Raw genomic sequence first — 27,312 nt, 5'->3', positions numbered from 1 at the left:
TAATCAATAAAACATTCAGGTAAACTAGTTTTTATTATTGATTTTCTTTAAAAAAATGTATACTGAGAAATTATGAATTACAAAATAAAATCGTATATTAGATATTTTTTACGAATTTTTCTTCATATATATTTATATGAAATTGTTATGCGTTTCAGGTTTGGAGAAGAACGGAACGGACGGGGATCGGGATTCGGGACATGGAGGTTCGCCGACGAGGGAGACGCCCAGTGCCCAGGATACGGACGACGAGTCCAGCTATGGGTACGAGGCTCCGGCCGCGACACCCACGAAAAAGAGCGGCAATTTCTGGAGACGTTTTACGATGAAAAATCGCAATAAACGATAAATCCCCAAGCTTCGGTTTAAACCCCGAGAGCAACGAACGTGAAGAGAGTCGCGTACCGATACTTTATATTCTCCGTCATCTCGATCATTTTTACCAGCGTAGTTAACGAAGCAGAGCTTGCAACTGTGATATACATATGAAAACCAATTCATCTCCATCTCTACCCTCGTCCACCCCCATCCGTTCCGTTCCCGTACCGAGACGATTCTTCTGCCGAATTTTAAGAGGTTCCCGAAATTTAATCGCACAAGACCGAGGACCAATCGACGCTGTACAAATTTCGGATCTAAGCGCATAAGTTTTTATACCATACGTCAAAAGACGCGCACACTTTTTTGGACCAGCATTTTTATTACGACATATCACGAGAGATGTTATAATCAATGCCGAGGTCGAAGAGAAGAGAAAGACACAGGTATATATCATTTATATTTACCCTTTTTAAATTCTAAAATAAGAAGAAGTGATCTATGAATTTAGAAAATGCAAAAATGGAGCGTGTACTTAATCTTTATTTTGAAAAAAAGAAAGATAAAAATTTCCTTGTGTTCAAATCCCTCGATTCCTCATAAGTATCCTAGTAAAGGTATTGAAAGAAAAGCACTCCGCAAATACAAATTTTTAGCTGCGTTTTTTTTTTTTTTTTTTTAAATATTTAAAACGGAATTGACAGATTCAAACTTCGAAGAGAAAGGGAGAAGGAAAAGGAGGAATTAAAGAGTAGAAAAAATGCAATCGGAAAACGAACAAATTTATATAAGGATGGTTCGAACAATTCCGCTGTACATATATACTCTCTTCGAAATATATCGGGGGAACTTCTTAAAACTCTCGAAACGCGTAACGATCAATGTGTGCCCGGTAATATATATAACTCCCATCTTCTGACACGTACTTAAAGAAAACGTAGGAATAAAAAAAAAAAAAAAACGAAGGCAGCGACACGGAAATATACACGTGTGTAGTATTTAAGAGTTTAGCTAGTTTTATTTTTTCTTAAAGAATAAGCAAGAACGCGGAGAAGGCGCGAATTGTAGGTGATCGGTATTAAGCGTAAAAGAGATACGTGCCGATTAGGTATTAGCTAGTCAACATCGTTAAGATTCGTATATCCGAAAGAGAGACCCGGTCGATTTTCTTACTAGCAAAAATCGGATTTGATATCGGCTTCTTTTGTAACACAAAACTCGAAAGTATATTTTTTAACTCTTTTTTACCAGTTCGAAAATTTTACAATCTTAGGATTTCAATCGAAAAAAAATTCATACGTATCACCCACACACGTAAGGAACTTGGTGGAATTATATCGTTTAAGTATTCGCATTTTTCGTTATACACTTGAACTTCAAATTATATTGGTGTTTATCGAAATGTTATTGTTCCTATCGTTTCTTCGAGATATCTCTCGCTAGTATTATAGACATTGTCATTCACGATAACAGTTTATACATTCTCACTTGTATCGACTGTTGTATCCCTCCCATTCTTTATTACGATAATAATAATAATTAATTATTATTATTCCTTTTATAATATTAACTGCAACGCTATATATTATAAGCTTTAAATGTATCATATTCAAAGTCCACGTCGTTATAAGAGCAGCAATATACTCGAATAAAAGTTTCATGGACATTACGCATGTTTTTACGACTCACTCGTTTTTTGTTTTTTTTTTTTGCAAAAAAGTTTATTGCAATATATATCTCATATAACAAACAATAGGTAATACTTTCTGTTTAACTTTTAACTGACAAGTATTATAAAATATTTTCAACCGCAATCTGATAGATTGTGTCATGTCAGTTACAAGCAACAGAGATAGAAAAAAGGTACAGTTAGGGGATTATTTTATATATACAAAAGAGATATAAAAAATACTTAAAAAAATATTCGTTTGCTTCATCTTTTGCGCATAATTATCGTGGATTACTCGTTCGTAAATTTCGGCGGACGTTTCTCGAGGAAAGCCGTCATTCCTTCTTTTCTATCCGTCTGAAAAATTCACATTTTAATAAGTTATTAAATTTCTTACTTTACGGGACGATCACATAAATTGTATATGTGCAAATGAAATTCTTACCAAAGAGAAAGTACTGTGAAACAGTCTGTTTTCAAATTGAAGTCCTTGTTGCAATGTTGTTTCGTATGCTAAAATTAAATACGACATGAGTTTAAGTTACGCGAATCGACTTGCTTAAATAATTTCTTTCAGGTAACTTCAAATAATTTTTAATTACCTGAATTAACAGCCTGTTTGGCTAGTAAAACAACGACTTGCGAATGAGATGCGATTTTTTCACCCAACTTCACCGCTTCTTCGATCACTTTATCACTCGGAAAAACCTTACTGACCAGACCTAGGCAGATAAAATAAAATAAGATTTTTTAAACCTTGAATATCTATAAAAGTATACATATATGTCATAGTAAAAAAATAATTATTATAGAATTAGTTTTTTTTAAATTAATTATTGGAATAATCTTAGAATATAATATATATAGAATAATGATGATATGCTCTGTCGAATTCACTTGATTGATTTTGTGAATTGTCAGAAATTTTAGAATCATCGAATAAATGATTTTATATATTTTTTATTATAATATTATTATATAATATTTTTTTATATTATTATAATATTATAGTATTAATTATCATATATATTTAAATGCAAAATTCTGATTATAACATGAAAAAAAAAAAAAAATTAGCTACCATAACTAAATTTTAACTGTCCCCTATATTACAATTTAAATTTTTTAGTTATCGTGCCTAAATTTTAGCTAAAAAATTATTAGGCATGACAACTAAATTTCACGTTTAATATAGGGATAGCTAAAAGCTATAATGGCTAATTTTTTTGTGAATAAATTAACTCACCGGTCTTCTCAGCTTCCTCCGCGGTAATCATATTACCGGAAAGCACCATCTCCATAGCTTTACTTTTTCCGATGACTCTGGTTAATCTCTGGGTACCACCTGCTCCGGGAATCGTACCTAATGCAATTTCTGGTTGGCTGAATCTGGCCTTATCGCCGGCATAAATAATGTCGCATAACATCGCCAACTCGTTGCCACCACCCAGCTGTGATATAAAGCGAACATGTGTCATCGAATGATTTATCGCATTTATTTTAGGAATGTTCTGCAGAGGAAGGCTGCAACTACTTACAGCATAACCATTTACAGCAGCAATTAGGGGCTTCTTGCTTTTGCCAATTTTATCCCACTCACCTATGAAGTCGTGTTTCAGATTCGACACGTATGTTTTATTTTCCATTTCCTTGATGTCGGCACCTTTAAAAATTAGATATATATTTATCTCTCCAGAAAATATATAATATATGATATATTAAATAAATATATATAAAAAATATATAATATATTAAATAAATATATATAAAAAATATAAAAAATATATTATATATATATATATATATATATATATATATATAACATAATATATATAGAATATATAATATATAATATGTAAAATGTATATATAATATATAATATATTAGATGTAGTTATAGGAGATATTATTAGAAAGATTTACACAGAATAAAATTTTTTTTCATCATTTATAATCTTACCAGCAGCGAACGCCTTTTCGCTTCCGGTAATCACGATGGCACCGATCGATTTATCTTTATTGAAATGATCCACAGCATGACTTATATCATTGATCAATTGTTCGCACAGAGCGTTTAAAGCCTTTGGCCTGTTCAAGGTGATGAGGCCCACATTCTTCTTTTCACCCACAATTTCGGTCTTGATGCATTCATAATTGTTAACTTGAGCTGTGAATTCGATTTTAAAATATACTATTTATTTTAAGAAATTAAAATTCGCCATATATTTTTATAACAATTTTTTTCCACGATAAAAAATTCGTGAGAAAATTAGTTAGCTACGTGATTTTTCTAATAAATTATAAGGCATGAGTATTGAATTAATATTTTTTACGCGATAAATCTTTTTATATCTCTGTCGTGAAAAGTATATTTGCAGAATATACAAAGAATTATTTGTATAAATATTCTTCTTAATTTAAATTTAAATTAACATAAATATGGTTTGTGTTTACGCAATAGATAGGCATGGGCAAACAAGATTACTCCTTTTTTACATCAGATTTACACTGATTAAATTGATAAAGAGTTTCAGAGTTACGTGCAGTAAATAACATCTATCATAAGAAAATTTTAATTGTGTAATTGTAAATTCACGAACATGTAATATTATTAAAATAAAGAGCCCAAGTTTGTTTATTAATATAATAAAATAACCTCGGTTTATATATAATTCGTATATTCTTTATGCGGATAATTAATATGCATATAAAAATTATTTCCAGTATCTACATTTTTAAATAAAATATTTCGGAGAACAGAAAAATTTGCGGTTTCTCGATGTTATTTTCCGATAGTTATCATTTGTAAGACACTAGATGAATTTTATATGCTTGGTGCTGAAAAACAATTACTCGAACTTTCTTTTGATTTATCATTTAATAGAATCTTCTATCATTATATATTATTAGAGAATTTTTTCGTCTTCTCTAAAAATAATCGAATTTAATTATGAAATATTAAGTGCCTAAATAGCAATCATTTACAGATATATATGGATTGCATAACAAATATAATAAATTATATTATATTTAATATAGAATTTTTCCTTAAAAAATTTTTTATCTAAATTGAAACATTTTTCTTGTTAAAGAAATATTAAAAAATCTTTTTGTACGCTTAAACTAACAGAGAAATAATGAAACAATATTTTATTTAATTCTAATTAACTCTGAAACTATATATATGCTATGACATATACGTCTAAAGTTTTTTTTAACATAAAATAAATATAAAAGTGATTTCATATTGTAATTTAAAGTCATAGGTCACATGTATATTTTCTGATGTACAAGAATTAATGACGTTACGCATGCATATGGCACAAATAAATAGTTGCATAATTTAATTCTGAAAATTATATACGTATATATAATATATATCTATAGCAGAAATTAATAAAATAATAAAATAATTCGACAAAAATTTAAATACACAATTTGACGAGTCATCTCAAGCTATTTATATTAATACAACAGATTGATACGTGCGCGTACAAAAAAAAAAGAACATTGCCACATCGAAAACAAGTTCTCCATCTGATGAATGATAGCGCAATGATTATACCGGGTGTCCGCGCAGTTAAATCTCGATTGATTGGCGATAATTGGCGGCTAGAGAGAAAGAGAAAAAAATCTGTGCTCACGTGCACTTACAGGAGTAATATTTGACAGGCGTGATGAGATGCTGCGGCTTTCGGATTGCGTGCGACACGCGTGAGAAGAGAATCTGCGACACACGGCTGGCAGACATGTTGACGATTCAGGCACTCGTAGTTAAGTGTCGGTCGACATCAAAGCTGTTTCCTGGACAAGTATATAGTCACAATCTCTTACCAACTCTCGCCGATAAAGTTACTGATTCTCTTCCAAACGCGCGAATTAATAAGTATCAAGCATGCAAGAGTTTAATAATAGACATTAAGGATTTAGTCTTTTATTAATTTCTCCTTTAATCCGGATTTTATTTTTAAAACATTTTAATCGATGTTAAATTATCGGTACATTTATTTGAAAAATCAAGAAAAATATAGTTATAAATTTGCGTTAGTTTTCGAATTGTTATAAATTTTTTTCTTTTTTTTTAAGAGACTAGACTTCAACAAAGATAAAATCGTCTAGATAAATAAAAAATAATTATAGTTACACAAAAAAGTTAAAATTGACCGGCCAAGTTCTCGGAGCTCGCGCGAAGAATTTAAAACTTGTTATATGTCATTAAATTGTAGGCTATTATTAAATACTAATTAAACACACGAAATGCGACTATTCTACGTGAAATTATACTTATTAATCGGCTATTCGGTTAATTATTCAGTTCATTTTTCAGTCAATTATTCGATTAATTATCATTGCATATCATATTTTTAATTCCAATAATATAGAATTGTCATTCTCTTTTAATATTATTTAACTTTCGCCAACTTTATTTTCTTTTGTTTAATTCAATTATCTGCAACTGTACATATTTTTTCTTTTCGTACTTTTTTGTTTTTAAAATTATATTATTTATTATGTGTCATATATGATCAAATATAAAATTAATGCAGAATTTTTAATTTATAAAAATTAATTTTAAAAAATAATTTTATAATCATCAGTAAACATGCATATTATACGTGTATTGCACACTTTAGCGCGCGCAACAATTTTTATGAAAAAAAAAAAAAAACAAGAGATTCATTAATGAATAATTTCGAGAGCTCTTTTTTTTTAAGGCAGAAAAAAGAGCGGAGGTTTATTATTCTCGCAAATGGATTTAATCGAATTGACCGATTTGTAGAATTTTGCAAGAAACGGCGCGAAGAACTGCATCAGTTACGAATCAGCGATCCGCGACTGTGATCGATGATGCGTGTACAATGACGATGACTGAAATGTAAAGAGAGAAAAGAAAAAAAGGCGAGAATAGGCTAGCTTTATTTTTCTGTCACGCGTCTTTACGCGGTGAAAGTATTCGATTCGGAAGGGGGAGTTTAACTGCGGACAGGTAATAAAGCGGCAGACGGCACCTCGGCATTGAACGAACTTGAATTTACCGTCAGTTCACGGTCGTTCGTTCGAGCTTACCGTTTCTATCTGCATCATGCGTGCGATTTTGCTGCTCATCGTCCTGGCACATGTCAAGCTCGAGGCATACGCAGGTGAGAAAATTTATACCGATTTACTCCGAAATAAATTCCTTTTTTCGACACGATATTTTGTATTAAAAAAATGTTTAGTTGTTATATATAATTATATATTTCATATATAATTATTTAGGTATATTATAAAAAAATATATATTGTATATAGAAATATATATACTTAATATAAATCCTATATAAATATATATAATTTGATAAAAAGATATAAAATATAAGTTCTGCTCTTCCTATCTGAATAATTATATATATATATATATATATATATATATATTATAATATTTAAATATTATAATATAAAAAATATAAATATATATTTTATATATAAATTATATTTTTACTTCATATTATATTTATGTATTTTATATATAAATTATTTTATATATATAAAAATATATAAAAATATATAAAGTAAATATAAAAAATATATAATATATAATATATATATATATTTTTTTTTAACCATCTGACTGTCTGATTGTAGAGGAAATTTGGCAGCAGGACCTGTCTAAAGACATGCAAATAGGTGCATCCGTCGAAGGCTACGATCGCGTAGGATTGCGATGCGGTGCCGAAAAGATGACTGTGGAATTCAGAACGACGGAGGATTTTTCGGGAGTGATTTACACACAGGGTAATTTTTACTCCCGAGAACCATCCTGCTTCCTCGATCCAGTTCGGGGCAGAAGTTTTACTATGAACATCCCTTTGAACAAATGCGATACCGAGAGGGCAAGTAACACTTAAGTTAATGTCGTTTTTCGTTTTTTTAATTTCTTCTTGCAAAACTATCGTCTAAATTTATCAAGAAAATTCACGATAATTTTTTTATACTGCTTTTTAAACAGTTGACATTCTTTTATTTACCCATCTATTTTTATGTGACATGAAATGTATATAATATTATCTATAATCTATAATAAAAAGTTATTTATACTCGGTGAAAGTGGATACAATAGTACATCTTTTTTAAATTAATTATATCACTTTATAATTAGTTTCTCAGATTTCTCTCTTATTTTTATTCATGATTTTAAGTAAATAGTGAAACTGATAAAAATATTAGCATACATACAGTATTTTCTAAAAAATATCGCGATATTAAACAAATCGAAAATATTTTTTAATTGCGTACGTTTGCTAAAATTAATCAAATTCGAGCGTTTTCTCTTCCTTTCTTTATACTTTAATATCTCGTTTTATTTGTGTTTACATAATATTTTAGAATGATAAAAAAATATGTCATAAATAAAATACCTAGTTTTTTTAAATTTGGAATCAGGACGGAGAAAAATATAGCAACGTCGTAGTCATCCAACACGATGACGAGCTATTGACACCAGGTGATGCTGCTTTTACATTAGAATGTGACTTTTCAAAACCGCGTCAATTGACGGTATCCGCGGATTTAAATGGCAGCAAGAGAAGGTATAATTACAATGCTAATTTTTTCTCATTAATGCAACTCACTTTCGATATGAGAGTGTTGTAATTATCGCGTGTTTTCAATTATTCATAAGCTTAATAGAGATATAATCGATTTTCTTCACAATACACGAAGTTAATTATACAATATAAGAACATCATCAATTATTATCCTATAATCTATGAAAAAGATTTCTATTAAATGTTTTAATAAAAAATACGCTTTATGCCGCGTAATTCTCTTAGACACGGTATTGTTTTTATTATAATTTCATACGTAGAGCGTGTAAAAATTAGATTCAATGTATCTTTTAAGTCTTTGATTAATTTTAAATTTTATCGACGTTCTTTTTTAATTTTTATTGATAATTTTAATATTAAATATCTCAATATATTTAAAAAAAATTGTAATTGATATATTAAACTTTAATTTTACCTTATTTTATTTTGTCAAGATTAAATTTATTTTGTCAAAATTTATTGACATTCAATTTACGATTAATAATTTTTTTATAAAAAGAAAAATTAATTAAACGGAAAAATTTCTTTGAGATGACAGTTTATAAAATATTTCATCTAATAATAATACATTTTTATTTTAAGATCCACTAGATCGAGTATAGCTCTCGTCGATGCTGATCCAGGAAGGGACAGAAGAAAAAGGGCGGCATACGTGGAAAGCTACGACGACGAAGTTGTTTTCGTGCCGCAGAAAGCATATCGTAAGACAAACGACGAATTGTGAGATACCAGTGTGTGCTAGCTTTTAATAAAGAACCAAACGCACATTTTGCTCTCTTTTTATTCCGTTTTTTCGGCCGATAATCATCATTTTTTTTCATTGATTTTTCACTGAAAATTTTATTTCTTCGTTCGTGAAGTTTCCGCTGGCACAATCTGATGGTCTTCTCGCAAATTCTACAGTTTCTTTGACATTGAGCACATTCAGCGAACGCAACAGTTGCCGCAGGAACAAGAATTATCCATATTTCGAGATTCTCGTTAAAAATATTTTTCCCCAAAAATTATTTAACTCGCTGAACGTGATCGTTGTCACAAAAAATAAAAACACGTCTCCGAATTGATTCCAGGATAAGAACACCCATTTGGATATCGCTGGGTCTTGCCACGTCTTGCCACGATGACTTGACTGATGACTGAATCGTCATCTATGAGATGATTCAGCATTCTGGCTCTCTAGATATCGCTGTTATTTATTACATTGTTTGTTGTTTGAATAAATTATTTAATCCGTTCGAGTGCAGATATCTCATTTCATAACACATAATGCAATCGTTCATTGATCTTTAATTTGTGTACAATGTAAAAGTGTGTGCGATGCATATGTATATATACGCGGCACTTTTTATGATTTATTTTTGCTTCATAACATACGACCTGATAATTCAAAGATAATCCCTAGCCTTTGAGCGAAGATGACAATGGAAATTTACATCAGTTTATCATATTATTTCATAATTGACAGCATTATTCAGCATTAATCGATATGTAATTACTTTGTAGTAGCTTTGCAATTACTGCGAATATTTTGATATACGTCGCTGAATTTATAATTTGCAATTCTTCCAAGACGTCGCTGAACTTTTAAAAGCAAACGAAATCGGTAACAGTACGTTTGGTGAGTTATAGGTCGCTGATGATAACTATGCAAGAAATGAAGCGGTATCGGTGATTGTGTAGAGGAACGCGAAACCGCAATTTCATTTCGTAATAATACATCATAAATATATGAACCGCATTATATTGTAGTCGAGACATGGTCGAACCTAGGCGGATACAAGAGACAATTAAAGTCTTCTTTGTGGAACGAATCTCATCTCTCTTTCTCTCTAGTTCTACTCGGCTCTCGGGTGATTGTACCTCGTAAATGAATTTAATGAACGGGTAGAACTGTCTGGAAACTTTACTTGCAACCGATATTACGTGCCTCTATTCAGCAGCGACTAATATGCTAAGATGTTAATAATGAATAAACAAAAATAGCGTAAAAAATGTTTGAAAAAGCAGGCTAATGAAACAGCTGATTCTTTTCGGCACTAGCTATAATAAAGCTAAAAATATATTTTAATGAATGAAAAAGAATCAGATAAATCATACTTTACTATATTTTAATATAAATAATTAAATTATTTGTTGAGGAAGAGAAATTAATAATTAGTTCTCTTCATCAAATTAAAAAAAAAATAATAAATTGAAACATGTACAAAGCATATTTAAAAATATAATAATATGAAAAAGAATCAGATAAATCATACTTTACTATATTTTAATATAAATAATTAAATAATTTTTTGAGGAAAAGAAATTAATTTATTAGTTCTCTTCATCAAATTAAAAAAAAAAATTGAAACTTGTACAAAGCATATTTAAAAATATAATATTATGAAAAAGAATCAGATAAATCATACTTTACTATATTTTAATATAAATAATTAAATTATTTTTTGAGGAAGAGAAATTAATAATTAGTTCTCTTCATCAAATTAAAGAAGAAAAATAAATTGAAACATGTACAAAGCATATTTAAAAATATAATAATATGTGTCGAACTTACATAATTAATGATTCGATAATATGTGTTGCAACAGAGAATCATGTGAATTATTTTTTTGTATGTCGACTAGATCGTTTGAAATTTATATTAAAAACATCGATCGTTAAAAATAGAAGGGAATTAAAATCTAGAAAAATTATAGGAGTAGCAATTCGGAGTGATTCGAAATGATTCAATTAAATATAGATCTATTTAATAAAATAATTATGCATTATTTATTGAGACACTATGATGTTTATCTCAAAAGATTAAAAATATATCTTGTTTATTAAAACCTAGATGGTTAGGTTTTAATAAACCCCCAGTGTTAGATTTGTGAATAATATACGTCATATTAGCCAGCCCCCACTTCTATTCTTTATATCTCTTCGCATATATAAGAAGCTAGCCGGACATCATTGGACGAATCGGTCTCGAATTGGGAAAGATTTTAGAAGTAATTTTACTTGGCGTAGAATATAAAAAATCGTGACAAAATGGCAACTGCAAAATTCAAGGCAACATCTCCCTACGTCAAGCCGAAACCTTCACCACCTGAGGAAGATTATCTCTATAACAAGTAGGCAATCTAATTTGATTTATATCTCATCGAATATATTTTGAACAAGTATTTTAAAAACTTTTTAAGTACAAATATTGGGTGCAACAAAGTTATTTTAAAATTTCTCCATTAGTATAGAATTTTGAATTTCGGTTTTGCCTTTGAATCGTCCTCAGCATATCGATTAATAAAAAAATCTACGTGTATAAATCCGCATTTCTTTTCATACCTATAATTATAGATTTATATATCAGAGTTTATATTGGATATAAATTTTTAAGATTATCTTCTTGCTTTTATTAACGTAATAAAAATGCATTTCAGAAACATGGAAGATATGGCGTTGAAGATCGATTCCCGAAATGATCCGATACTCAAAGTGGCCCTCTTCGGTGTAGGCAGAGCTGGAACGATACATTTAGCGTCTATAATTTCTAATTCACGTGTCGAGCTCGTATATATCATAGATGATGTCGAGAGCAATTGGCCAAGTATGCGTAAATACTGGAATCTAAAGAATGTTAGCTTCCTGAATAGCAAGCAATCCGACAAAGTATTCAAAGATCCCAAGTAAGTAATTCTATTAAAATTATATATATATATATATATATATATATATATATATATAATTGTACATTAATAAAAAATTAAATCCATAAACCCATTAAAAAAAGTGTTACAACGACCTCTGTGTCAACGACTAATTTTTATATTTTTATTAATGTATATTTTTAAATAAATCTGCTGAATATATATGAAATATACATGAAAAGTATATTAAAAAATACTTACAGAAAATAAAATAATTTTTTATCACATTATATTAGTCATATTATTTATTATTATATCATTTATCATATTAATAGTCTAAAAATATTATAAATTTGCGGATATAAATATTATTCTAATTCTGGAATTTCATCATTTGCACAGTATCGATGCGGTTGTCGTGGCGTCGCCGACTTACACGCACGAGGACATCGTGATCAAGGCCCTGAAGGCGAAGAAGGCGGTCTTCTGCGAGAAGCCTATAGCGGAAAATCGGGCGGACACTGTCAAGTGTTACGAGATAGCTGAGAAAGAAGGCACCCCGCTGTTTTGCGCGTTCAATCGGCGATTTGATCCTAGCTACTCGGAGGTGCGAGACCGAGTTCGAAGAGGCGAAGTCGGACACGTTCACATGATCAAGACGGTCTCGCGGGATTCTCCTCTGCCTACTATAGACTACCTGAAACACTCCGGTGGTATCTTCCACGATTGCTTGGTTCACGATATCGACATGATCACCTGGGTTCTCGGAGAGTATCCAGACAAGGTGCCTTTTCACTTTTATACATGTCTAAAAACATTTCATGAATTACCCCAGCAAACACTGATATATAATTGTTACATTGCTATAATAAAACGGAATATAACAGGTAATATAACGTGTACGTTACATGTAACATCCATGTTAGTTGTAATTTCCCACTCATAGATGTAACATTTTAATATAACATATATTACATTGTAGTTATATTGTAATTATATACCAAATAGCACATTGATGTATATTGATAAGTCAGTGCTATCTTGGGATATAATGACAATATAACTACAATGTAATATATGTAATATTAAAAATGTTACATCTATGAGTGTGGGAAAAATTACAACTAACATATACGTTACATGTAACATGCTTAAGTATATAATATAACATTTATATACTGTGTTTGCTGGGTGATTTCCAGAAAAGCCTTATTTTGCAGAAATATTTTTATTTTGCTTAATTTATGTAATTTAAAAAGAAGAAAATTTCTCGCTAATTTAAAAAAAAAAGTTACTTCAGAAAATATGTAGAAAAATAATAAAATAAATAGTCAATTTTGCAACAATATGATGAGACTGATAATGATGTGATTTCAGGTTTCGGCGCTGGCTGATGCGAACATCCCCGAGATCAAGGCGATCGACGACTTCGACACGGTCGCGGTAGTCATGCACTTTCCCTCAGGTACTGTCGGCATGATTGATCTGTCGCGCAACAGCTCCTACGGGTACGATCAACGACTAGAAGTGTTTGGTCCGAAAGGCGTCGTGGAGGCCCAGAACGAGCAGCCGAACTCCGTTCGTCGGCGATACGACCTTCAGGGGTCGACCACCGCTCCGATCTGGTACTCGTTCGCCAGCCGATTCATGAACGGCTACCGAATCGAGTTCGATCACTTCGTCGACATAGCCCACGGTAAGGCCAAATCAAAGGTCCACTCGAAGGAAATCCTGGCGGTGAGCAAGGTCGCTACAGCGATCGAAGAAGCTGCTCGTAAAGGAAAAGTCGTGGAGCTGAACTGGGCGAAGGGTGAATTGCCCGATGTTCAATGAGAGACTTCGACGAGACTGGTCGATACGTAGAATTTTACGTACATCTTAAAAGAATGTTTACTGTATACGTATATGTAACTGATAAAAAGAATACGACATAACATTTCGAATTAACATGTATTAAATGCTATTAAAAATGATGATTATATAAAATATAATATAAAATTGAGAATTATATAATCTTCATTATTAATAAAAAAAAACATTGATTTTTTTATTAGTTTCACATTCAATAAGTTTTACGCAAAATTAAATGTATAGAGCCTAGAAAAAACAAGAGTGCGGATGTGTAATAAATATTATACTAACAATAAATGTGAATTTATTACAGATGAAAAAAAATTTATTTCCGTTGAAAAGTATTATTTGTTACTAAATTATAATATCTTATAACAAACAGTAACAAATTTTTCCTTTGGTTTTTTTATTAGGACAATGGAGAAAAAAATTGCGTGCTTTTCAAAATATATTAATTCGCACAAGTTTTGTATAATATTGATTATACTTTATAATTAGAACTTATGTGCTAAATTAGTGAGTTGTTTAACCGATAACAAATAAATCAAGCCGCATATAATTCACGTTTTTTATATATATAAATAGCAAAGGAATTGCATAATAATATGTACCAATTACCATGTCGAAAAAGAAAATAGCAATACAAAATGGATATTGTCTGTAAGATCGATGCGACGTCTCTACGTACTTTTCGCTTTTTCATAACTCCTATTGTAACAATAGCTTGTAAAAAAATGGAAAACACCTTATTCGCCTGTCATTATTATGTTATGTATGTACAGCCGGCGTTTCTTCAGTAAAGAATGAGGAACTGAGTTTGAGCCGTGTCCAACGTCAAATACGAGTCTTTGAAACATTACCAAACAGCATAAAGTTCTCACGTGAGGATTCTGTCTATCCCACATTTTTCATGTTCGAGATTTATCTAGAAGTCTATCTAAATACTAGATATATACAGTTTGTCCATATTAACCATTTAAACGGAATATTACAAAGTATATCGCGAAATGTATGTACGTATATATTTCGCAATGCGTAGAAAAATCTTATCGCTCATTATATCTATCCAGCAGCTGATATATACATGTCGCGTTTATAAGACCATAATTTCCAAACTGAATCTTAATCCAATGCGTATCGCAGATCTATGTATTGCAATTAATTATGGCTGCGATGCAACAAAGATAGAAGATGCTTATAGCACTGAAAGTGTCAAAGCGAACGCAACCAATATCAATAAGTATTAGGTCATAAAAATTTGATATCTCTTATATATAATCAATTTTACAAATATTAATTGGAAATAATGCACAGTTTACTTATAAACGCACATATATGAAAATGTGCAAAGTTGTATGTTTCGGCAATTTTATTCAGCTCTCGCGACTTTGAATCATTTTATTTAGTTATTTAAACGATATTTAAAAATTGCTTTGAACATAGCGTGGGCCCCCTCCATTTTTATTGCGTGTAATAATATATTCACAAATTCGCTATATCTGTCTCTAACTAACGATTTGCGTTATATTTGAATCACGTGCGACAATTTTCGATATTCAGAATTTCAAGGATTTTGCAAACAACGCAGCGGTAGCTTGCGTTTTGTCCCCCTTAAATCTCCGCAGTTCCGCAATAACTTGCGCCCTGGTAAAACCCAGAGCCTCCAGTTCCTTGACAGTGGCTTCCGTGAACGGATCGTGTGGATAGACTGTCGTTTCTAAGGCTGCCGGTCTACTTGACGAGCCTTGATTACTGCTACCTTGTCCGTCTGAAATATTTCAATGAAAATATTCATTATTGACAAATTGTAAAGTAGCTCTTCTTCGTTAAAATCTACTTATCAAACTTTGTACGTTTTTAATAACGAGAAAACCTTCATATATATATATATATATATATATTTATATAACTTTAAGTTGCATCAAAAGGAAAAAATACGAGAGAGAGAGAAAATTACATAATTAATTTACTTAATAATAAAAATATACTGAAAATGGAAACTACTCGCAGAAGAAAATAGAAGAAAGAAATGTATAGAAAAGATGTTACATGAACGGAAGAAGTAAGACTTGATTCTTACCATGTTGTTGCCTCTGCTTCTTCGCATCTCTCGAACTGTCCTCGAGAGCTCGTTGGAGATCCCTATCATCTAAGGATTCGTCGCTGTTCCCGCTTAATCTTGCACATTCAGGTAAATCACCTATAAAATTAACAACATAATTAATATTTCTCAATTCAACATTCTTTAGAATATTAATATCAATTAACATTCAGAATAAATTTTATTAATTGTAGAGAATAAGAAGAAACAGACCTTCCGTCAAAAATGAAGTTTCAGTGCCTGTAGTACCAATCTTCAAGACATTCTTCTTCAAATCTATGCAACACTGATGTCTCTTAAGCATATCTAAGCCCAGCAGCATGTCCATAGGCTGTTCCTCGAGGACGCTAAACGACGTCGTAAGATGATCATTGCCAATTTGTATCTGCACCATGTGTATACGACCGATTATGCGTTGAACTCCAACGCCCTTGGCGACCCCGGCCCACCTTGTGTCCACCAGACGCATAATGTGGCATCTCTCGGCACAAGCGGCTGACATAATAGTAGTTTGAGCACCTTGAGTCACAAAAGTGAGTTTTCAATATTATAATAAGCGCAGACTCGATCTCGAAATGCTTTCATCGCGCGAACATTTTTAGAAATCAGATTATATTTAAATCGAAAACAAATTCTTTTCCTCTCGTGCTTCTCTCTTTTTGCAGACGAAGGTCACAAAAAAGTTGTAAGATCTAAAATTAAATTGTTTTTCCGCACGCCATGCAGAATGCTTCATCAATATGTGTTGTACTTAAAAATAAATAGACTACTCACGCCGCGGTCGCCGAGATGCAACGAAACAAAGACGTTTAAAAATAATCTCAATATTTTTCGCGCGCATTAACGCAACATTTGATTCTTCTGTGAACAGATTGCTGGCGATTTACCTGAGTCAATAAATGCTTTAACTGGGAATCCGTTGACTTTACAATTGATATACAACATAACGACGGTGCCGAAGGTCTCCGGATTATACTCCATCGCCGCTTCCATATTCGCCTCGATATTCTTCTGCCTGATCTCTTCGGCGATCAGCCGTTGAGCTTCCGTGTCGAATGGATCCGCGTTCATCATTCTCAGCCGTTGCGCTTGCCGTTCTTCTCGAGCGGCTATCTGCTCTCTGAGTACAGTCGAAAATCTATCTATAATACACGAATATTTAGACCCCACAGGTGCAAGAGGTACAATGTTATACTATGGTGATTGCAGAGCTACTGCTTACCGAGGTTTCCTGACAGCAGAGCGTCGGCCAATCTTGGATTATTCTGCTTCAACAGTGCCAGCTGATCTGGATTAGCCAGGAACATATTCCTTATCATCGCTGGATCATCCTCGCTGCGGGGATTCTGCACTCTGTTATTCGTGATTGGCTGACGCTGTTGAATGTTGCTGATATCGGGAACTCTGATGGAACTGAAGTCCAGTAATGGAATGGCTAGAGTGACGTTTCTTCGAATTTAGTAAGTTCATTTTTTTATAAGACGCTATAATCTGTTCCTTTTGGCTGAACTGGCTACACTAGTTCAGAGTTTCTTTTTTACTCCACATTGGAAAGAATGAGATCAATTCTGAACTAGTGCAGCCAGTTCAGATGAAAAGAACAGATCTATAGTTGCACAAAATAGCATCGTAACAGAATGAAATGCAATGCCAGGTATAAGACATGAAATGTAGAAAGAGATAGCGAAACAAGCTTTATGGTGACGTTCAGAGAGAAAGAGCTAGGACAGGATAAATGTATGCATAATTAAGCTAGAGTCAAAGGCCAAGATTTCGACATTCAAGGCTTTTGACCACAAGTAGGTTTGCAGTCTTCTGTGTCGATGAAAACAAGACAAACGATAGCTGCCACAATCATCGTTGCAACGATTCATGAAAATAGAGGCAAGTACAGATATCCTTTACCCTTCGTCCAGAATCATTTCTCTATAATTATAATGAATATCTAGCAATTATTTCCATAATTATCATTAATATCTAATATTTCCAGATGATACGGACGGAGAAAACAGCCCACCTCTGTTGAAGGGCTGCAGATTCAGGTCGCTGCCGCTCTGATGCATGTGCTGCAGGATGACGGCGTCGCCGTCGCGGATCCCGTGGTCCCTCAGCGACTTCTTGTCGTCCATGAGCGGCCGCCCGTTGAACGCGATGACGATCTCGTGGGCCGGCACTCCGCTCTCGATCTCGCAGAACGCCTTGAAGTTCTCCAGCTCCAGCTCCTCGCTCACGTCAAGGACGAAGACGCTGTCGTCGCTGAGCGTCGTCACCGTCACCTTCATACTTGCTGCTCGCGAGACGGAGTCCCAAGAGAGTGAATGAATACGCAGTCTGCCGACACAACGAGAGATCCGGCCTCTCTCTTTTTTTACTCTCTCTCTCTCTCTTCTCTCTTTCTTTCTCGTCGTTTATCGGCAAAGATTTTCGAGGAGGGAAAAATAATGCGAAAGCGAATTGAATAGCGACGAGGGACGGGCGGCTACGCGATTCGCGGATCCTCCGGATGTAAACAAGGGGGGGCCCCAGCTCAGCAAAAATATATAGTCTCCCCCGACGAGGCTCGCGCGTGTGTCGACACTGTCGACACGAGACAGGATGGGTGACGCGTCGCAACGTGGTCACGTGGTCGCGAGATATCGATTTGCGAGATATCGATCTGCGAGATATCGATCTGCGAGGTATCGATCTGCGAGTATCGATTTGCGAGATATCGATCTGCGAGGTATCGATTTGCGAGGTATCGATCTGCGAGGTATCGTGACGTCACGCCGCGCCGCGTCGAGACTCGAACGTAAACGACGATGGAGACGGGTCGCGCGCGTCGCTCTCTGTACGCGATAATTAATATATTTCGTGTACAAAGATTAATTAAAACTTGCAAACTCGTGAAATGTTGTGGAAGGAACACTGGCGGAAGAAATTGACGGAAGAAATTGGTGGGAGAAACAGGCGGAACAAAGTAAAAATTAATTTGATATTTTTATACTCTTGTAGGTTATTCTTTTAAGCAATGTTTATGTCAATAAACAATATAATGCCTATAATTATGCTTACAATTAGCAACAAGGCAAATTATATATCATTATATATTATTAAGTATACAAGAATAAGTAATTTCTTGATCGAAATAATTAGAAACATATATTCTTGAAATTAATCTTGAATTGCGATTTAATATATCATCTCATCAAATTTAATTTGATATATATAAATTACAAAAAATATTTTGCCTGATTTTTTTATATTATGAAATGTGAAATATTTTGTAACGAAAACAAATAACTATCACGATATTTGGCCTCTTTGGCGTATTATTAATTATTATCAAGCATGTGTTTATATCCTTGTTATCATTTTCGTGCAAGATTCAGCTGCTTTTCGTATATCATCGAATTATTTTTCGAAGAAATGCGATTATTTCCTATCTTTATTTATTTTATTATATAATTATTGATTAACGACTTGCAAGTGATTAACCGTGTTTTCGTGAGAGAAATTAATATCGTATAAGTGCAACATAAAGAAAAAAACAACGAATAATAATGCATCGAATGATGCGTTTTACATTTTCATTTTGTCGCGGATAATTTTTCTGAATTAATTCGATATGTCTAAATCGCTACATTTTCTGCAATCAAAATTAACTGTCTTAAATTAGCCTTGTAATTAATATATAGTAATTTAATCTTAGTTGTTAATATATAGTATTTGATTTGTTTTTTGCGGCTTATATATAGTATATATAGTTTTGTTAATACTTTGTTACAAAATTATTTAATTAATCATTAATCTTAATAAAAATTTGTGATTGATTCAACACATTCTTAAAAAGGGTTAAATCTAATAGTCTACATTTAAAATATAAAGAATAAATATTTTTATATCTGCACAAGAAAATTATATTATTTATTATCGTTACATAACTATTTAAAATTTTTACTTTGTTCGAGAGAAATTTGCAAAACAAACGAGAAACATAGATTATCATTTTTTTCGCAATAGTCGAAATTCATACTTTTTTATTTCTTGATTTTTCTTAATACAACGCTAATCTTAAAAGCGACATTTCACCATTTATTATCAAAGATAAATAATTACATAATATTAAAAATATATATAATTAAAGAATTCTTATGCAATACTGACGATATATAATAATAAAGAATTTCGATTTTGCATCTTTATACATTTAGACTTATTGTTAGATATTTTATACAATGATCATTTATTACACTATCTAAAAGGCTTATTTTTTGTGTGATAATTTATGCAGTTGATTAAACGCTATTACGCTGTATTTTTAAATATTTTTAGAAAGGACTCCACACACTTTATAAGAAAAAACGATCAAATTGGCTGAAATTGAAATATGTTATAGTATAGGCGATGTTGAAAAGTATAAAAGTATAAAAAGTTTCAAAAGTATAAAAAAAAGATACAGTAGCTTTTTTAAAGTAAATGCAATTGGAATTTAAAAATACATTTTTAAACATACATATATATATTAAGTTAATACATAAATGTATGAAAAAATATAAATATATATAAACGTATATACATATATAAATATTTATATATATGTATATTTTTATACATTTATAAATTAACATATATAAAAGGTTTATATATAAAAATACAATTTTTAAACTCCAAATAAACTTACTTTAAAAAAGCCATCGTATTTTTTATACTTTTGATTTTTGGCGTTTTTGCCTCAGAAAACTTTTAAGCAGCATCATCTAAACTACAACATATTTCAATTTCAGCCGAATTGATCGGAGCGATCTTTTCCTATAAAATGTACGAGGCCCTTTGAACATTTTTAGAAATAAAAACAAAATTTTTAAATATTATAATTCTAAGATTAGGATTGTGCGCACTTTTTTATTAACAATAAATATATGCGCAATTTTACGGTATCTTTTTCTATATTTATCGTTACAGTTAAACGTGATCTTAACGAGGGTTAAATGCGATTTGTCATTACGAGCATGACGTGGATCGACAATTAACACATCGTACACGTGTACGGTGCATCTGTCGATCGAAGATATTACAGCTCTTATACAACGCGCGCGTTATAATTTCACGAATAAAAACATCAAATTACTACTAGCTAAGCATGAGCAGTCGCAAAAATCAAGAAAGTTAATGCATAGATTATATCTCATATGCGTGCGAGCTTTGAATAGCGTTTAACGAGATGTTTCTCATTGACAAACGATGATAAACCTATCTTGACAATTATCTCGACGCAGATACATGAATAGAACATTCGATTGTCACATCTGCACGAATATTTTATTTTTACGTAACATTCGTGAATTTTATCGGCATAACACGATAAACGTCAAACCTGCTAGAAAATTTTATATATCCCTTATGAAAATAGTATTGACGAATTAAAATTATACATAATATAATTATTATTATTTAATTATTATAATTTAAAATATCATACAAATTATATATCTTTTTTATTCTTTTTTTAAGGTTTTTTCTCTATTTTATTTTTATACTTGATAAACAAATTATCCTAGTCACATCTGCACGAATATTTTATTTTTACATAACATTCGTGAATTTTATCGGCATAACACGATAAACGTCAAACCTGCTAAAAAATTTTATAATAGTATTGACGAATTCAAATTATACATAATATAAATATTATTATTTAATTATTATAATTTAAAATATCATACAAATTATATATCTTTTTTATTCTTTTTTTTTACGGTTTGTTCTCTATTCCATTTTTATACTTGATTGACAAAAAAATTATCCTAGTCATCGAGCTTTCGTGTACAGAGTCCCAGCCACCTGTCTAATAATGCGCCTCCCGTATCCGGTGCCGCCTAACAGTTTCCGGTATCTAGGGATGTTACCCCCTGCGGTGTCCTCGCGCGACCCCCGTAAAAAGGGCACGGGACCCCAAAACACTCCACGCTCCAATGCACCGCCTTTCCCAGTTTTTCTGCTTCCCTCGATAGAGTGTGTACAATATGTGTATATATATGCGTGTGTGTCATCCGTGCAATCGATTTGTTACTGCGGCTCGTCATTGTGCTAGAGGGAACAGAGAGCTTTGATCGTCGCTATTTCCCTATTTTAGACATTTTGCATCCACTTCGTCTTATCTATCAAAATTTTTGCATTCCAACAAATGCAATAAAATAATTATTAATATGTACTTATACACAGGGTTGGGTAAGTTAATGATTTTTTTAAACAAAGTTAAGTTAAAGTTAGTTGCTCGTAAAATTACTTAATATTTAGTTTAGTTAAAAGTTTTAGGAACAAAAAATTAACTTGTCAGTTTATTTAAGTTAAGATTAAATTAACTGAAGTTAAATCAAAAGTTAATTTTTAAAAATAATATTTATATTAAATTAGAATTTGGTTCGTTAATTCTTTTAAAATATATAATAACAAATAACGAAGAAATTTTGATTTTTATATAGTTTTTTTTGGTAATTACAATTGATGACAAATGAATATAAAAATTAATAATACTTTTATTTAAAAATAATACGTTTATATAACTTATAAAAAACAATAATGGTATTCAGACATAAAGAAAATTTAACTTATTGTTAGAAAAAAAGTTAATAAGTTTAAGGTCAAAAATAACTAGTTGAAGTTAAAAACTAATACATTTTAAATTAACTTAGCTAAGTTAAAAGTTATTAACTTTTTAACTTTTAACTAATTAATTAGTTATTACCCAACCCTGTGTATATATCTTTACTATACAATATTTTTTTTTTTTTTCACGAATTTTAATATGATGAATTATCCTTAAAAAATAAGATTTATCCTTAAACAAAATTGTTTTATGTTAAAATGATTTATTGTATAATAATTTAATAATTTATCTAACTAATGTGGGAAATGGACTATTAATGTGAATAATTCATTATCATGTTGTTACGATATATGTTTGAAAAAAATATAATTCGAGTATGGTCGATAAGATTAATGATCTCACGGAAAATTATAGTCCAAAATGTGTGTCCCTCGCCGCAATTTATAAACGTAAATCGATTTCACACTCCCGCTGAGTATAAATTAATAGACACTTACGATTGCGTTTCGATAGACGTAGCGGGATATTCCGTGTACCAGGTGTTAGCCGTGTTTTCTCCTGTCAGGATGCACCGTGAAAAATCGCTTTATCCACAGCGCGGTTCGTCCGGAATCTTTCACGATTGAATTCTGAAAGGAAAACCGTGAAAGGGAACAGATGCAAATTTTTTTAATTGTCACTCGAGCTTTAAATTTCCAAATTATCCGCTCTCTGCACACAGAAAAACACATACTGTATATTCATATATCCGTAAATATATAATAAGTTCATCATAAGCATCCAAGTTTATTTAAAATATGTTCTTAATGCTAATAAGTTTGATACTTCAATGAAAAATATGAAATTAAAACAAATATTCTATTTGTTTTATTTTCATCTGACTTATTCTTTGATAAAAGTTGATAATATTTTTTTTTTGAATATATGTAATAAGTATTTCTAATATTTATGATGAGTTTATTAAATATATTTTATCCTTATAAAATAAGGAAAGTAAAATGAATATAATTAGCTTTCTTAGTAATAGAATGATATTTTTCTGTGTGTGTGTGTGTGCTTAAGACGCTTCGTTATACCTTTTTACATCACGATCGACGATGGCAGATTTTTCGGACGCAGAGTAGAGATAATATTTATCCGATTGCGAAGCCGCGATCGAGCAAATCCGGACCCTCCGGAATCGCATTTAAGCGCGCACACGTGGCCGTAGGCTTTGCCGATTTAAATCCGAGATCCCTTCGGTTATCTCTCGATCTCGAGGATCAAAAATACTGCGGCACAATGGACCTGTCCCGACGCAGTATTTTCATTTCGGATTATACAGCGAAACAAGCTGCGGCCTGTTGAAAACTCGATCGGCAGATATATATAAAACAATATAAAAATCTGCCTCTTGTGTTTTATTTTACGAATAACGCGCTCGATTTTAAATAAAATACTATATCAATAAGTTTCTCGCAGAAAGATATGGAAAAATTTATACCGATATTTTTATAATCGTATATTCATCGCGGATTTGCAATGAGGGAATTCTTTTCGAAACGATGTAATTTAAATAAATCCGAATTAATCGGTCTTTCGGAAGGATTATTAGATTATCAATGTAATTGCAATAAATTATGTAAATATTTTCATTATATATTAATATAAATGTAATACGTGAAAAACATTTGCGATGCAATTTTGGACTAGAGGGGGTTTTTAATTACAACCGTGGGAAATATAACGCGCCGTTTTCCGGATTCTTTCCGAAGAAGCATCGCAGATGGACCTATAATTCATCCGGTTCCGACGTACCCTCGCCTCATAATTTAGGGCCGCTAATTATCGAAATATAATGGACGAGATCCGAAAACGAATATTTGTAACGAAGCTTAGTTTATTAGTTTGTCGGCATTATCAAAGAAAACGTCTTCCTTAAATTTATTTGGGCTTCAATTTAAGCTTTAATTATTAATATGTTGTCACGAATATTGAATATATTTTAAGAAGAATTTCAGAAAGATATTTTAAGAGAAAATATGATTATATTCATAAACGTAATATTATATTATCATTATTGTAGAAAAAAAAATTTTTCATAATTATATTATTCGCATTGATTATTATTGTCATAAGAAAGATTGACTGAGATCAATCTTACGTTCTACAAAAATTATATATTTATTATTCGAACAATGAATATTTTTAAATTTAATTCTTTATAAAGAATTAAAAATATTTTATTTTTCATTTAAATACTCCTTATGATAATAGTCGACAATTTTTCATCAATTGAATACAAAACAGATGACACTCCTCTTCGTGTATGCGACATGCAATTTATTTTCTACATTCGAAGTTTATTATCCGGTTTAGACGCGTACATCCGGCAAAGACAACATATTGCCGGCGTTCTCGCAGGATATTATTAAATATAATTATCTTGCGTTTCTATAATAATAACGCGGTGGAGAAATCAGATCAGTACCTGTTACGACTCGCATAATTACAGGCTTGCCCGAGAGGGCCAAATGTCGCCGAAGCGGTTAACCCCAACCCTTTGCGCGATGTTGTGGTCGCACGTGCAAGTCACGTGCGACCAATTTCTTTTTTATTACGACTTATCCGTGATTCCTGGCGATGCACTCTTCGCTGTTTGCGCAATTTATAGAGATAACAATTAAAGTGGCAGGACGAAGCATCGATTAAGCTTCAAGAGCGATGTACAGAAATATTTTACACATCTTTATTACATATTTTACATTGTTAACGCAATATATATATATATATATATATATATTACATAATAATAATATATCATATTAATTATAATAATAATATAATATATTATAATATATAATATTTTTTTTATGTATTTCTATGTACATAATATATTAAGCATTTTGGAGTAAATTTATAATATGAAGAACATGACAGAAAAATGTGGCTATATACGAGTTCAAGAAAAAAATAATATTAATATGCTTCGTTATTTTACATCGCAGGTTTTCTTTTTCTCTCGCCGGTTAACGCAATATATATATTATATATATTACATAATAATAATATATCATATTAATTATAATAATAATATTATATATTTTAATATATAATATTTTTTTTATGTATTTCTATGTACATAATATATTACGCATTTTGGAGTAAATTTATAATATGAAGAACATGACAGAAAAATGTGGCTATATACGAGTGCAAGAAAAAAATAATATTTAAATGCTTCGTTATTTTACATCGCAGGTTTTTTTTTCTCTTGCCGGTTTATAACCGATATTCTTTGCTGCGATGGACTTTTGCTCGCATCCGTCAGACAATTACGTATTCATGAAGCAGCTATAGACTGTACTTGAAAATTCTATAGGTTTGGCGAGAGCATGCGAAACCTATGATTAGGCAAGTTCGCAAATAACGAATAACATGCATTCGATGACGATCAAAACTTTCTGCGAAAAATGCCAAGCGACTATATTATGTACTGCGTATTATTAATTTAATGCAGTTTCGATAGATAAATGTCTGTGAAATACCACTAGAACGAACTGTTACTGTTTGATTAGATATATATATATATCTTTTTAATTATTTTTTTACAAGTTTGAAAGGAATGCGTTCTTAAATGATGAAAGAAGACTTAGCAAATTTGCTCTTTTGCAAAATATTTATGTATGTATTTACTTGACTCGATTAACTTACTGTCTGAGAAGTTGCGAACGTAAAGTCTCTCAAGGTTTTTAATACGTTATACAACCGATTGGTTTCTCAATGAAATAGGTATTCACACGTGAACATACATGAATAAGTTATACTCGTCATACATTTCCGAAGATTCTTCAATTAAATTTCTAAATATTTGATTGCTGACACATATCTTTATTTTCAGATAATACTTTCTAATTGTCAATAAATGAGAAATATAATTTTATCACATATTTAATAAAGTTCTGCGACTTTATTAAATACTCAATTTTTGCACAATTTAAATCTTTGAATATATTTACCCCAAAATAATATTTTTATTTAAATCGAGATGCGTCTGAATTTTTTTCGGAGCAGCTCTTTGATATTTTTGGTACCTTTAGAAACGAGAGAGATCTTTAAATGCATTTACCCCAAAATAATATTACTTTTATTTAAATGGGATAAGCGCCTGATTTTTTTTCGGAGCAGCTCTTCAATATTTTTGGTACCTAGGAACGAGAGAGATCTTTAAATGCATTTACCCCAAAATAATATTACTTTTAATTTAAATGGGATAAGCGCCTGATTTTTTTTCGGAGCAGCTCTTCGATATTTTTGGTACCTATAGGAACGAGAGAGATCTTTAAATGCATTTACCCCAAAATAATATTACTTTTATTTAAATGGGATACGCGCCTGATTTTTTTTCGAAGCAGCTTTTCGATATTTTTGACACAAGCGGTGTCTTATTGTTAGTTTCAAAAGGGACATCTCTCTTTATTTTCGATAAAATTTTGTACGCTTCGATTGGCCGCGGGCCGCGATTTTTCGCGGCCAATGTTCCATGACGGTATCTAGGAACGAGAACGACAGCGGTTCCTTATCAGATCGATGA

At 31.4% G+C, this 27,312-nt stretch overlaps 5 protein-coding genes across 7 annotated transcripts in view; 3 read left to right on the top strand and 2 right to left on the bottom strand.

Moving 5' to 3' along the window:
* The window catches only part of LOC114929972 (uncharacterized), a 40,506-nt gene extending 38,519 nt beyond the window's left edge, over positions 1–1,987 (top strand). For both annotated transcript variants that reach the window (XM_029301702.2, XM_029301703.2), the window contains exon 3: positions 159–1,987. In XM_029301702.2, coding sequence (XP_029157535.1) covers positions 159–349 — 191 coding nt within the window. In that variant the 3' untranslated portion in view covers positions 350–1,987. The remainder of the gene's footprint in view (positions 1–158) is intronic.
* Positions 1,080–5,778, bottom strand: Echs1 (Enoyl-CoA hydratase, short chain 1). Its single transcript, XM_029301701.2, has 7 exons — positions 5,641–5,778; positions 3,947–4,153; positions 3,526–3,650; positions 3,234–3,438; positions 2,590–2,709; positions 2,433–2,500; positions 1,080–2,344 (listed from the first exon to the last, which is right to left on the bottom strand). The coding sequence occupies exons 1-7, from the start codon at positions 5,735–5,737 to the stop codon at positions 2,279–2,281; spliced, it is 888 nt and encodes a 295-aa protein (XP_029157534.1). The 5' UTR covers positions 5,738–5,778; the 3' UTR covers positions 1,080–2,278.
* Positions 5,779–6,716: 938 nt separating this feature from the next.
* Positions 6,717–9,807, top strand: LOC114929881 (uncharacterized). Of its 2 annotated transcripts, XM_029301587.2 has the most exons (5): positions 6,719–7,127; positions 7,611–7,858; positions 8,409–8,554; positions 9,155–9,273; positions 9,643–9,807. In XM_029301587.2, exons 1-5 carry the CDS (start codon positions 7,070–7,072, stop codon positions 9,645–9,647), a joined length of 576 nt encoding a protein of 191 aa, XP_029157420.1. In that variant the 5' UTR covers positions 6,719–7,069; the 3' UTR covers positions 9,648–9,807. The 2 variants fall into 2 exon arrangements, with proteins under 2 accessions (XP_029157419.1, XP_029157420.1); XM_029301586.2 differs by lacking the exon at positions 9,643–9,807 and having other exon boundaries at positions 6,717–7,127; positions 9,155–9,296.
* Positions 9,808–11,509: 1,702 nt separating this feature from the next.
* LOC114929880 (uncharacterized) lies at positions 11,510–14,865 on the top strand. The gene is made up of 4 exons (XM_029301585.2): positions 11,510–11,685; positions 11,992–12,237; positions 12,601–12,982; positions 13,576–14,865. Exons 1-4 carry the CDS (start codon positions 11,603–11,605, stop codon positions 14,029–14,031), a joined length of 1,167 nt encoding a protein of 388 aa, XP_029157418.2. The 5' UTR covers positions 11,510–11,602; the 3' UTR covers positions 14,032–14,865.
* rngo (DNA damage inducible 1 homolog rngo) lies at positions 14,337–18,755 on the bottom strand. The gene is made up of 6 exons (XM_029301584.2): positions 18,168–18,755; positions 17,373–17,585; positions 17,038–17,292; positions 16,364–16,669; positions 16,130–16,249; positions 14,337–15,817 (listed from the first exon to the last, which is right to left on the bottom strand). Exons 1-6 carry the CDS (start codon positions 18,430–18,432, stop codon positions 15,606–15,608), a joined length of 1,371 nt encoding a protein of 456 aa, XP_029157417.2. The 5' UTR covers positions 18,433–18,755; the 3' UTR covers positions 14,337–15,605.
* Positions 18,756–27,312: the final 8,557 nt, after the last annotated feature.

Source organism: Nylanderia fulva, unplaced genomic scaffold (assembly GCF_048542155.1).
Source record: "Nylanderia fulva isolate GAGA-0341 unplaced genomic scaffold, ASM4854215v1 Scaffold9, whole genome shotgun sequence".
Lineage (NCBI taxonomy): Eukaryota > Metazoa > Arthropoda > Insecta > Hymenoptera > Formicidae > Nylanderia > Nylanderia fulva.
Note: the sequence above shows the minus strand (reverse complement) of the source record. Positions and strands in the feature narration are given on the sequence as shown.